Consider the following 13,446-nt stretch of genomic DNA (forward strand, 5'->3'; position numbering starts at 1 on the left):
CACATACGTCAGGATTTCCTTTGTAAAGTCTGGATAATGTTCATTGAAGAAAATCGTATTTTCTTATTTCTGTTTGAAAGTGTTTTTGCACACAGCTCTGAGTTTCTTTCACCTATGGAGAGGAGAATGATAGTATTTCCTGCTTCATTTACTAATTATACTTTGTACCTGGTTTCACTACCCTGCTGAGCAGGGAGTAATCTAAAACTCCAAGGCCTTTTCTTTTGTTCTTCTGCTAAGTTGTGTCTGTTTCTCACTGTGCTTGTGCATTTGGTATTTCGTCTGTAGGGTAGGATGTTAAGGTTTTCCCAATTCAGTCTCATTTTGCTATGCTTGGTGATGTGGTTTGGCTGTATCCCCACCCAAATCTCATCTTGAATTGCAGTTCCCATAATCCCCACGTGTGATGGGAGGGACCTGGTGGGAGGTAATTTAATCATGGGGGTGGTTACCGTCATGTTGTTCTCATGATAGTGGATTTGCTCTCATGAGATCTGATGGTTTTATAAGGAGATTTTCCCCCTTTGCTTGGCACTTCTTCTTGCTGCCATGTGAAGGAGGATGTGTTTGCTTTCCCCTCTGCCATGACTGCGAGTTTCCTGAGGCCTCCCCAGCCATTCTGCACTCTCAGTCAATTAAACTTGTTTCCTTTATAAAATTACCCAGGCTCGGGTATGTCTTTATTAGCAGTGTGAGAACAGACTAATATACTTGAATACTAATATCCATGAATCCTTTTGAAGCCTTTTGGATCCTAATTCTTTAAGTGAATTGGCTTTTTCTAGTTCTTATTCTGAGTGGATATGATGGAACAGGCTACTAGGTCCATATCTAAGGCATTGACAAAGGCACCAACTGAGACAGGATGCCAGAGCCCTGTGGTAAGCCACCAGAGATACTCTGTAGGACCACCATACTCAACATCTGATCCAAGATCCAATGAAGAGGAATCATCTGGGATACTTGTCTGAAAAACAGATTTCTGATTTCATAGAAATATACAATCAGAATTGATGGAGAGGTTGGGCCTCATTACCTGTACTTTTCAAATGCACTCCAGATGATCTCAATGTATAGCCTGGGTTGGGACTGATCAACTCCAGAGCTTACTGAGTTCAAAAGCCCAAAACAAACTACAGTTTAATCTGGTCCAAAGTTAAACCTAAGGAGTCCAGCCTGATGGGATGGGGTGGAGCCATGGCAGAGGATCACCTGGTTCCATGAATATAGTCAGTCTATCCACCCTACATGCCCATCTTGGCAAGTTCTCTACAATAGTCCCACACACCTTTCTCTGTTCCTTTCACCCCAACCCCCCATCCCCAACTCTTTGTGTTTATCTCTCTAGTACTGAGTCCTGGCTTCCAATGCCATTTTCCACTCCTGGATTTTGGTACCAGATTTCACTTCCCCTGCCCCGACCCCAAGTTATTAGTCTCATTTTCCCATAGGCTTACTGTAGACAGCTCTAAATTTGGCATTTCTTACAGCCTCTGATGAGAGACTCGTTTCTAGCCCTGGTATATTGAAACAAGCAACTGTCAGGGTACAGATTAGTCTTCATTTAAGACATTGCTCCTAGCCTGCTAACTTCTCAAAGGCAGGATCTTACCTTTGCAGATTTGCATCACATTCACATTAGTTCTATTCTCAAGGTGTCTACATTGCCCAATATGTGATATGCTGGGAATGGTACACAGTAGGTGCTTACTAAATTTTTCTATCAGATGGCAGAATTTAGTCTGAGGTAATAACTAAGATTATAAAAATACTGCAGGCTTCTAAACATGACAGACTTCAGCTTGAATCTGTTTCACCATTTTTTAACTGTATGGCCTTAGGCAATATAATTAACCTTCATGAACCTCAGGCATCTCAGCTTTAAACAAAAAGTATGAGCTAGGGGTTTAAGAGTGCTTCGGTTCTCAGGTTCTATGATTCTTTGTAAGTCACAGACTCCCCTTGCTGGCTGGTACCCACTTTGGGGTCCTCAGATGGCAATTCTCTGCAGTCAAGTCGTGCTGCTCAAGTCAGGCTGGAATTCTCTTCTCCCAGCAGCACGTGGCAGGCTTCATGAGCATACTCACACCACAGGCATCTTCCAGCCCCCATTAATCAGCCCGTCCTGTCGCTTTAATTCAGCAACACTCCACCACTCACCTAAGTAATCACTCTGGCTTCTGCCTGTAAATTCTTTTCATCCTCTTTTGTTTATCACTGTTGAGGCATTTTTTAATCAAAACAATTAAATATGCCAAATCTTCCCCCAATTAGTAATGCATTAAAAATTAAAAATGTTTGAATGGAAATGGCAGAAGAAGTCCTTTGCTCAGTGCTGAGTGCCAGTGCTCAGAGCATCACTTCCCCCAGGCACTTTCAGCTCAAGAGTGACTCAGAAACCGATATCCAAAGAGTCACAGAGGGCTGCAGCTGAAAAGGGTCTTAGAGATAACAACCTCTTCTTTCCACAAATGGGAAACTGAGGTCCCGTGGGATCATGGACCTTTTTTCAGATCACACAAGGTGTTAGTGACTGGAATTTGAATTTAGGACTTATGACTTCTAAGTTTCCTTCTATCAGAAACCCTTACCAAAAAACTCGGGGCGTTCATTTATTTACATGTTTCTTTCATTCATCAATCATTTATTCTGAAAATACTTACTGAACATGGCACATACTGCATTGCTATGCTGACAAGACAATGGTGAATTAGATAGAAATCCTTGACCTCTTAGAGTTTGCAGTTTAATGGGGACACAGAAAAATAAACTTTGATGCTCAATACTCCCTTGAAAATAGTGAATCTAATCTTTAGCTCAATTGAATGACAGGTCTACATTATTTTTCCTTTATGGTTGACAGAATAACACTATGACTGGAAATAATTATTTTGTATAGTTGTAGTTTAAAGAAATGATGTCTCAAAATACAAATTTCAGTTTAAAACTTTCAGAAGACCCCTTTAGTTACTGAAAAGGTTGAACTCTGTAGCGTGGCCAATATTCCTCCAGTCTAATTATCTAGTTTTATTTTGTCAGTCAGACCTAGGGTTGGAAATCCAGGTCTGTTTATTTATGTAGCAATATGGCTTTATTGCTTTGAGAATTACTTTCTTCATCTGCAGAATTCAGGTTCCTCAGCGGATCCTCAGATGTAGACAAATACAGAGATGGCTAATGCAGGCCTGACAGTCTTTATGGGATCTGAAGGGCCAGTAAACTTTCCATGGTGATCCATCACCTTCTAGCAAGACTCTGGCCTCTCTGGGGTGCAATGAGGACTTGGACAAAAAGAATTATGATGAAGATGATAATTCAGACACAGAGAAATTTAGTCGCTCTGAAGAAAGAGGGAATTATTCAGATCCAAAAGTACTTCATGGAGTAAATGACATTTGAATGGAAGCCTTTGAAATGATGATAGAAAGGGACGAGGAGAGGCATTTATAGTAGGGGTAAATATGTGCAAAAGTTAAGAGTAATGGTACCCATCATGGGCCAGGCACTGAGGTAGGCATGGGGGCAAATGCAGATGGATGAGACAGAATTATTGCCTCAAAATCGCTCAATAAAAAATGGCCAAAGGAAAGAGTGCTAGTGTTTTTTACCAACTAGTATGTGCACTGCATATCTCTTTTTATTTCAAGAATTATTTTGATTGGAACCATGCAGAAGAGAAAACTGAAATTGGATTAAAGAACCAGGCTTTCAATCCACACCTTTGGGACTCCAAAGCTGAAGCTAGCTTTTACTACTGTGACATAGTTGTACCATGTCAAGTGTCTTTTATTAACTCCGCATTTTGTGTTTCTCTGTCTCCCTGTTGCAGGTGTTACAAGCACAGATGTCATGAAATGTTTTGGGGGCTCCTTGGGTATTGACTATGGATTCTATGAAGGCAGCCTAGATGTTGGTGGAAGTTTATCAGCAGAACATTGTAAAAGATTTGGAGATGGCAAAACTGGCAAGTGTTTAGCAATAGACGCCCCTAAAAGAGAAGCCAGGCTTTCCTCCAGACACACACTGAGACATGGACGCTATTTTCTTCCCCAATTGATTTCATTTTAGTCAATGATCAGACTGCATAGATGCTAAATACCCCCAAACAAATGACCTGTAGTGGCTCTATTTTAAATCTACCATGGATGAAAATCACCTTAGAAATATTTACCTTTGTACAGGGAACCCTCCTAGATTTCAAGTGTTAGACAAAGCTCCAAGTAAGAACTAGAATGGAAGGAATCTAGAAAATGGGCTGTTTGAATGAAGGCCCCTCATGCTACAGTTCAGAGGTAGGAAATAAGGCTGTTGAGAGAGGAGAATATGGTTACCAAGGCCAAGCTCAAAGAATAAATATTAGGCAGGGCGCGGTGGCTCAAGCCTGTAATCCCAGCACTTTGGGAGGCCGAGGCGGGTAGATCACAAGGTCAAGAGATCAAGACCATCCTGGTCAATATGGTGAAACCCCGTCTCTACTAAAAATATAAAAAATTAGCTGGGCGTGGTGGCGCATGTCTGTAGTCCCAGCTACTCAGGAGGCTGAGGCAGGAGAATTGCCTGAACCCAGGAGGCGGAGGTTGCGGTGAGCCGAGATAGCACCATTGCACTCCAGCCTGTGTAACAAGAGCAAAACTCCGCCTCAAAAAAAAAAAAAAGAATAATTATTAGAGAAGGATTGCATAGAAATATTTTATGGCATTTCCTGAACAAGTCAGTTGGGGTGTTTGTGTGTTCATTTACTCATTAATTCATCAAACAGGTATTGAACTTTTTTTCAAGTGGGAGACACAGAGGATATAGGGATAATGAAGAAGTTTATAGTGCTGTGGGTGAAATAGGTGTTAAACAGGTTCGAGCTATTCCCATTGCATTGGGTTACCTGTACCTCAGGGCCTTAAATCAAATTGTTTCCTCTCTCTTTTTATTCTCTCTTTATTCAGCTGGCAAATGCTCACTTACCTTTGTAGACAATTTACCTTTCTTCCTAACTATCTCCCACACCTCCTACTGTATATCTGACTAGTTTCTTTCACTGTGTCCACTGAATCCTACAGTAACATCTATAGCACCTATAATATTTGATTGAACCTATTTGGCATATAGTAGACACTGAGAAGACATTTGACTTATGAATGAATGAGTGTATGAATGAATGACCACCCATTTCCTGTCCTCCCCATCCTTTTTGTGGGCTGGGCTGTCCTCCCAGTAGACTCCAGAGGATGGGTCTATTTCTGAGTCTAGGTCCTTCCCTTCTGCCTTTTCCTGCTAGCTAACCCAGAAGAGAAGTTGAATGACAAATATCTAAGGAAAACATGTCAATTTTCTTCTGAATCTCATTAGTGGGGTTTGTCAACCAGTCCTTGGGCTTTTGGGGAAATGAGCTAATGCAGTTTATCCTCTTGATGGCAGAAAAGGACAGGAAGGCCATGGCTGTGGAAAACATCATTTCTCGGGTGCAAGGTGGCAATTCTGGCTGGAGCAGTGGCTTGGCACACAACAGTAGCACCATTACATACCGTTCCTGGGGGAGGTCATTAAAGTATAATCCTGTTGTTATCGATTTTGAGGTAAGTCTTTTCGCAGTTGAAGAAACTCTACGTCCATGAGGAATGAAAGTGAAGCAGACCAGATCATTTCATATTTCTTATTATGAGCCCATCAAAGAACAAGATTAAATGTAACGGCACACTGAACTGGTGGCCTTGCTTGTGCCTGGTTTCAGGCCCAGGCCACTAGGGAGCTGGGGTCAGAAACTGATGATCTAGTCAGTGCCCAGTTTGACACTGGCCATCTCAGAAGTTCCTCAGCGTTAGGCCTCATTCGGCAGATCGGTGGCAAACTTTTTCTGTAAAGGGTCGAACAGTAAATCTTTTAGGCTTTGTTGGCCACATACAAGCTATGATACACAAAGCAGCACTGCGGGTAGCAGTAGTATTCTTCTTCTTTCTCTTCTTCATCAAAATTCTCTACAAACATAAAGGTCATTCTTAGCTCATAGGTCATATGAGAACAAGTTGTGGGTTGGACTTGGACCCAGGCTGCAACTGGCTGCTGCACTCCACAATTATTTCATCTCCCCATTACAGGAACCTCTGGTGTAAATACAATTCCCTCCCATTAAGAAGATTAGTAAACAGGCTCTGAAAAACCAAGTGAAAATGTTTGAGCTCACAGAGCTCAGAGGTGGCAATGCCTGGATTGCAGACCTTTGGACTTCGTATCCATTTCTCACTTCTCTCTATTCTAGCACCTCCCTTAAAGCACTGGCTTTCAGCTACTGGGGCAATTTTGCTCCACAGAGGAAATTTAGCAATATCTGGAGATATTTTTTATATTTTTTTCATGACCCACAGTGGGGCAAAGGAGGTGTTACTGGCATCCAGGAGTCAGAGGCCAGGGATGCTGCTAAACAGCCTTCTATGCACAGAACAGCCCCTACAGCAAAGAAATATCTGGTCTCAAGTGTCAGTAATGCTGAAGATGAGAAACCCTGCCTTAAATGCTTAACCTCTCAAAGTATAGAAAACTGTATTCTAACCACAAAGGAAATAATTGTTCTAGCAGTTGCCAAACTCCTTCTGTCAATATGCAGTGTAATCCATTAAAAAAAGACTGCACTTCAGACTTTGAAGCAAAACATCAGCATTTTCTCATCCATTTTCTCTCCACGCTTGCCTAATTTTCTACATATATGTAAAATCCAGATATGGATACAGTCCTCCTCTTAAAACATATGCCTACAGTTAAACCAAGAAGTCTATTCTAACACCCTGCTTTCTATGAAGAAAGAGGTCAGATGGATTAACCTTGATTTCATTTCTTCTTCAATAAGTAAGAGACCATTTTCATGTAACTGTAATTCACATGGGGTTTGAAAATTGCTATCATCAAGCTATTAGTGATTTGAGCAAATACTGTAAAATTGATAGCAGGAGTAATACATAAACTTTCAGAGGCAATAGGTGAACTTGGTATTTGCCTTGAGAAAAACTCTGGGAAGACTGAGGGTCATCATTTGGAGAAGACCAATATAGTCTTTTAGAAAAAAAGAACCCAGACTTTGGCAGGGTGGAAGGGAGGGGAAAGACATAATTTAGGTCACAGCTCAGCACCTTTTCAATGTGTGACCTTTGACAAGTTACTTCCCTCACTGAGCCTCAGTTTCCTGCTCTGTCACATAGAGATATTTCACAAAACTTGGGAAATCAGAGGTTACTTAGTAAACTCCAGTTGAAGAAACAGGTTCAGCACAGTATCTCAAAGCTAGCATATGATAGAGTCCAACTCAAGTCATGTTTGTCTGACACTAATATCCTCAACCTCTTCACAATTCATGTTGCCCCCCGAGAAGTCGTACCCTGTGCATTAAGCCACAGGCAGGCTTTAGAGCAGGGAGGTAACACAGCTAGCACTGTGCTTTATAAAGAGAATGCTCACAGGGTAAGAAAGGGTGATTTGAAGAAGAGAGAGATTACAGACAAGCAGAACAGGTAGGGGTTATTTGGAGCCTGATGTTCAGAGTGGAAACAGAATCTTACTCACTTGCATATCCCCCTGAATTCAGTGGTGCTTATTTATAACCAGTACTTAGAGTTAGTGGATGCAGGAGTCCTGTTATGTTATGTTTGTGTTATGTTATTTTGCTATGTTGTGTTGTGTGATGTATCATTATTCATTATCTTCTGTTACTACATTGTATCATTTGACCTCTGAGTCTTTTTTCTCATCTGCAAAATGGGAACACGATCATTGCCAATATCTTTTCAAGCTCTAACATCCTAAGGTCCCTTTTCTCCACCTCTCTTTTCTCCTTCAACTCCACCAGCCCACCCTATGGAGCACTTCCTTTCTTCCTGTGGTTCCTGGGAGGGAGAGATATGAGGTGGGGAACTGGGTGCTGAGCCCCACTGGAAGGTCAAAGAGAAATTGCCCAATGGTCCTGGCCTTCCCTGGAACTAACAGTCATCTTTGACCGGGCCAACAGGGCAGCCTATTGTACACTGACTTCCTAACAATGGGACTGAATTCCCTGAACTTCCAGTAAGTGGTTTTCTCCCCTCGGGTGGGGGCCCTATCAGTCCTGATATTACCTGCCTGTTGACCTCAGCTGCAGCCCCTGACCACAGGCCAAAGTCTGTTTGCCACAGGTCTTTCTGCACACATTTCCAGGAACCCAGTCAAAGCTATTGCCAGTGCCCTCAGTTGACTTCTGTTTCCAGGAAAGTGAGACTGTCTTAATGTGGCTCAGTCCCACTGCTGCCTTGCTCTGTGACCTTGGCAAATCACTTCCCCTTTGGGGGCCTCAGATTCCTCTCCTTTAAAATGAGAGATCTAGAGAAGATCCTTCCTTTTGTAAATGTATTAAAATGTGTAACATTATAAGCATGCTGAAGATAAGCACCATATGGGCATGCAGTTTAAAAAACACAGGATTTTGGGGTTTTTTTCTATTATCACATGCATCTAACAAAAATGGTGCTTTATTTTATGTCATTCTTCCCTTGTACAGTGGTATCTCACATTCAGTACTTCTTTAGATCCTCATGAGAAATATGGGAATTAAGTATTATTCCCATTTTCCAGGTAATGAGGATCAGGCTTGGACAGGGGAGTTGAGTCCCAGGTCATATAGTTAGAAAGTGAGCCACATTTACTTGGCTTTTACCACGTGACAGGTCTTTCCCCTATTTCATCTCCCTTAATCCTCACAACAATCCCTGAGGGTGTGATGACTGTTCTCCCTCTACAGATGAGGAAGGAGGCTCTGCATGTCATGTACCAAAGATCACACAGCTGGAAGCAGGGTAGTTGGGGTTTGAAGCCAGGTTTTCTAGCTCCAGATTCAACGCTGCTTGTGCTTCATCTACTGCTTCTCAGTCGAGGCAATTCTTCCTCCTGAGAAATATTTGGCAATGTCAGGAGAGTTTTAGTTTTCACAATTGGAAAGGGGCTCCTGGCACCTAGTGGGTAGAGGCCAGGGACTCTGCCAAACAGCCTACAATGCATAGGACAGCCCACTCCTGCCAATAAAGAAGCATCCAACTTGACAGGCAATAGTGCTGAGGTTGAGAAGCCCTGAACTATGGTCATGCCTGGAATGGGTTGCATCAATGTAAATAAACCCCACCCAGCCACACCTACCTGCCACAGTTACACCATTAGGAGAATCGCTCAGCAATGACAACAACTCTACCTATCAAGGATGTTATTAATTCCTGCATTGAAAGTTGACAATCAAAACACACACTTTTCCGGCTTCTTAAATGTGGTGGAGGGGACATATGAGTTGGCACAAATAACTTCGAAGCTCACCTGTTACTCTAGGATTAGGAGTGCACAGGTTTCAAGTTAAGTAGGTGATTCTTGTGAGGACTGCACACATTGCTCCAGGATTATTGTGAGGATCAAGGGAAATGATATAGGGGAAAGGCCTGTCACATGGTAAAAGCTAGGTAAATGTGGCTCACATCCCAGCTGTGTGGCCTGGGACCCTTAACACCCTCTCTCTAAACCTGATCTTCAGTATAATTTCTTAATAATAATTCTAAGCCAGTCATTTAAACACTTTACGCCTGAATGTCTTCTGCTGGGAGGAGTTTAATACCTATGTCACAGAGTGGCTGTGAGGATCCAAGGTGGTAGGAGAGGTTGGGTGTCTGTGTCTGTGCCTAACATGTAGCAGGCCTTCTAGAAACTTGGTAGCCAGTTCTTGGGCTCTGGGAAGGTACACAGAGCCCAGAGAGGAGCCCTGTGGTCTTTCTGTGCCCACAGGTACAGCCTATCCATGAGCTGCTAAGGCACACAAGCCTGGGGCCTCTAGAGGTCAAACGCCAGAACCTGCGCCGCGCCTTGGACCAGTATCTGATGGACTTCAACAGCTGCCGCTGTGGGCCCTGCTTCAACAATGGGGTGCCCATCCTCAAAGGCACCAGCTGCAAGTGCCAGTGCCATGTGGGTCACCGGGGCCCTGCCTGCGAGCAAACACAGATAGAAGGTAAGGCCCACGCATCCCCACCCAGTTCCAGCCTGGCCCAGCTCAAAGGGACCAGTGCAGAAAGTACTTTTGGGGTTCCCAGTCACTCTTTTCTGAGCCCTCCTAGCCACTACTCAGGAGCCACCCTTGAGAGTTCTATTACTCATCACACTCAGTGGTTCTTGTGCTTTTTCACTGCCATGAAGACCTTTTCTCAGAGGACAATTGTTTTTCACCAAGTTTTATATGGACAACAGGATTCATTCCTGGAGGAATGAACTGGATTCCTAGGACTACCATAACAAGTCATTACAAATTGGGTCTGTTACACCAACAGAAGTATATTGTTTCAGGCTTCTGGAAGCTAGAAGTCCAAAGTCAAGTGTGTTGGCTACGTTGGTTTCTGCCAGAGATCAAGGGAGTATGCAGTCCATGCCCCTCTCTTATCTTTTGGTGGTTGTCGGCAATCCTTGGCATTTCTTGGCTTATAGGTGCATGACTCCAGTCTCTGCCTCTGCCTTTATGTGGTATTCTTCCTTCTATAACTATGTTTCTCTTCTTATAAGAACCACCAGTCACTGGGTTAGGGCCTACCCTAATCCAGCATGACCTCATTTTAATGTGATTTCATCTGCGAATATTCTATTTCCAAATAAGCTCATGTTCACAGGTAATGAGGGTTTGCCTTGAACATATCTTTTGGAGAAACACAATTCAACTCACTAAAAGAGATAGGTAGTTATCATTATAGTGTAAGGAGTTATGACTAAAAACAAGGTTTGGGCAAGGAAGGTTTAAATGCAGATAGCTGCAACATGAACCAACTGGTACCAGTGAAGAAAGTTATCAAACAAGCATGAAAAAGTCCATCCCTTAAAAACAAAGAAGTCTGGGGACATGGATGTGAATCCCAGCTACTTTACTAAGTCACTGTGGGACACTCATTATTTACATCTTTCTGGGGTTTAGCCTAACTTTTCTTTTAGCCCCTAGAATCTTTATGCATGTTCCAATTCCTAAGCTCCCACTTTTTCAAGCATATGAAACTGCTTGTATGGTACATACATTGATGACAAAGCATATGGGCTACCTAATCAATGTATGTATTAACCTAAATTGGATACTTCAATGAAGAAAACACAAAGGGAAAAACAAAGACATCTGGATAGGCAAATCCAAGGTATTACAATTGACCTCTGAAGACAAAATGCTGAGCACACGGTGAATGGTGCTGAAGCCATGTGGCCCAATGGCCATGTGAAAGAAACAGTCCAAGCACTCATCCCAGTTCACCCAATGGGAGCCTGATTCAGATGCCCGCAGAGTGAGAGATGGGGTAACGGAAGTCAAGAGCCCGGGATAAGATTCTTCTCTGGCATACCAGGATCTTTGTTCTTGGTGCCACACTTCACCAGATACTGATAAAGGAAAGCAGGCAACCCAGTGGTGTGGGAAGGCTCCAACCTATGTACTAAGAAGAAGATCTGGGAAGACTGGGAACTTTTGACATGGAGAAGAAAGACTCAGGAAGGACAAATCCCACGTAAACTACCATTTGAGAGAGCATAAAACTTGTATTCTATGGCCACTGAGATTAAGTTGTGGGACTAAAGGAGAGAAACCACAGCAAAGGGATTAGGGCTTAATGAGGGAGAAGTTTCTGCTGCATGTACTGTGGCAGGAGTGAGGGAGGGGGATAGATGAGCCATTTTCAGGGAGTTGTAATGGAAGATATTTATTCTTCTAAGGGATGGTTGGGCAAGACAGCCTCAAGATCCTTCCTACCCCCAGGATTTCTGAGTCTCTGACCTAAACAAAGGATAGCAGCATGGTGAGCAGTTAGTAGTTTGAAGCTTAATATCTTTAAATGCAAAATTGAATTTAAGTATTTTAAACTTCAAACTATAAATACCAATTTCTTTAGGATTCAAGGGGATCCTCCTGTTGTAGATCTAGTTTAAAAATGAGATGATGGTGAGTTGTTATTTCCTCATTGGAGAGTAGTTCTAAACAGGCGGCAGGATAGTGTAGCTCAGGTATCAAACGGATCCTTAGGTTTTTATTTATTGTTTTGAGATGAAGTCTCACTCTGTCACCCAGGCTGGAGTGCAATGGCGTGATCTCGGCTCACTGCAACCTCTGCCTCCTGGGTTCAAGCGATTCTTCCACCTCAGCTCCCCATCACACCTGGCTAATTTTTATATTTTTAGTAGAGCTGAGGTTTTGCCATGTTGGCCAGGCTTGTCTCAAACTCCTGGCTTCAAATGATCCACCCGCCTTGGCCTCCTAAAATGCTGGGATTACAGGCCTGAGCCACCGCATCCAGCGCAGATCTTTAATTTCTAATGCTACCAATTCCCACCTGGGCATACCCTGTAAAATGAGATTATATTGGTAACTTCCTCAAAGGTAGTGTTGAGAATTAAACTAGTTAACACCTGTGGTAGACTCTTTTATAATAAGCAAAAGAAGAGACAGCTTCATGTGGGATGTTTCATTGGTAGAGGATTATTCTGGGTTGTTACTTGTTCAGACACCTCCTTTGCGAGCAAAAGGGGATAGAATCTGGGTCCCAGTGAACTGCCTGTGTCCTGTGGGAGGGACGTTGAAAGATGTAAGTTAAGAGGGTGAGTGAAAGCCAAAGACTTCATGAAGGAGCATGCAGAGAATACAAACCAAGGAGACCAACTCTCAGGGCCAAGCCTCATGTGAATTAGAAAAAGGCACTGCCTGGTAGGTGGGTGAATTGGGAGAGAAAAAGCAAACCACTCTGGACTAATACAGCCCAGCTCCAGGGCCCAGGGCTTTCCTGACTTCTAAAGCAGGATATGGACTGGGTTGCAGCTGCCGTTTTCCCATTGGGCAGGCAGCATTCCCAAGGGGAACAAAGATCAATGAACAAAAAAAATAACTAAGCCTTATTAGTAACAGCCGTTATAGTAGCATGTACATGAACTCATTTATTTCCCCAAGAACCTTATGACATAAGTGCTATTATTGGTTCCAGTTTACAGATGAGGAAACCAGAGCAGAAGGAAGGTCGAATAATTCGCTCAAGGTCACCTAGCTAGGGACTGAAGGAGCCAGGATTTGGACCCAGGACCCAACCTCTGAATCAGTACACCTAGTGAGTCACATCCTAAGAGTGAGGAAATTTGGGAAATGAGAGTAGAGGGTCTTAGACAACTTTAGTAACTATCATTTTAGGGATTGGAAAGTAGGGTATGTACCAGTTCATGGTTATCAACCTGGCCTAGCTTAAAGGAACAGATGTGAGCTTTGCCAGAGTAATTTAATTATAGCACTCCAAGGGCCCTTAGAAATGGTGACTTTCTTGGATTCCTGTCCACACAGCATAGAGGCAGAGAGAAGAGGGAGTATGGGCTACCCAGACTTGCCTCTCCATAGTCCAGGGCCAGACTCAGTGGCAGGCATGCTGAGACACCTGCACACATGGTGGGCATCAGAGA

The 13,446-nt window shown here is 43.1% G+C and overlaps 1 protein-coding gene across 1 annotated transcript in view; it reads left to right on the forward strand.

Moving 5' to 3' along the window:
• The window catches only part of C8A (complement C8 alpha chain), a 61,147-nt gene that overhangs the window by 45,908 nt on the left and 1,793 nt on the right, over window positions 1-13,446 (forward strand). The window contains exons 8-10 of the mRNA XM_002750872.5: window positions 3,830-3,964; window positions 5,413-5,570; window positions 9,775-9,997. Of these exons, the coding sequence (XP_002750918.2) occupies window positions 3,830-3,964; window positions 5,413-5,570; window positions 9,775-9,997 (516 nt within the window). The remainder of the gene's footprint in view (window positions 1-3,829; window positions 3,965-5,412; window positions 5,571-9,774; window positions 9,998-13,446) is intronic.

The sequence above is a fragment of the Callithrix jacchus genome, chromosome 7 (genome assembly GCF_049354715.1).
Source record: "Callithrix jacchus isolate 240 chromosome 7, calJac240_pri, whole genome shotgun sequence".
Classification (NCBI taxonomy): Eukaryota; Metazoa; Chordata; class Mammalia; order Primates; family Cebidae; genus Callithrix; species Callithrix jacchus.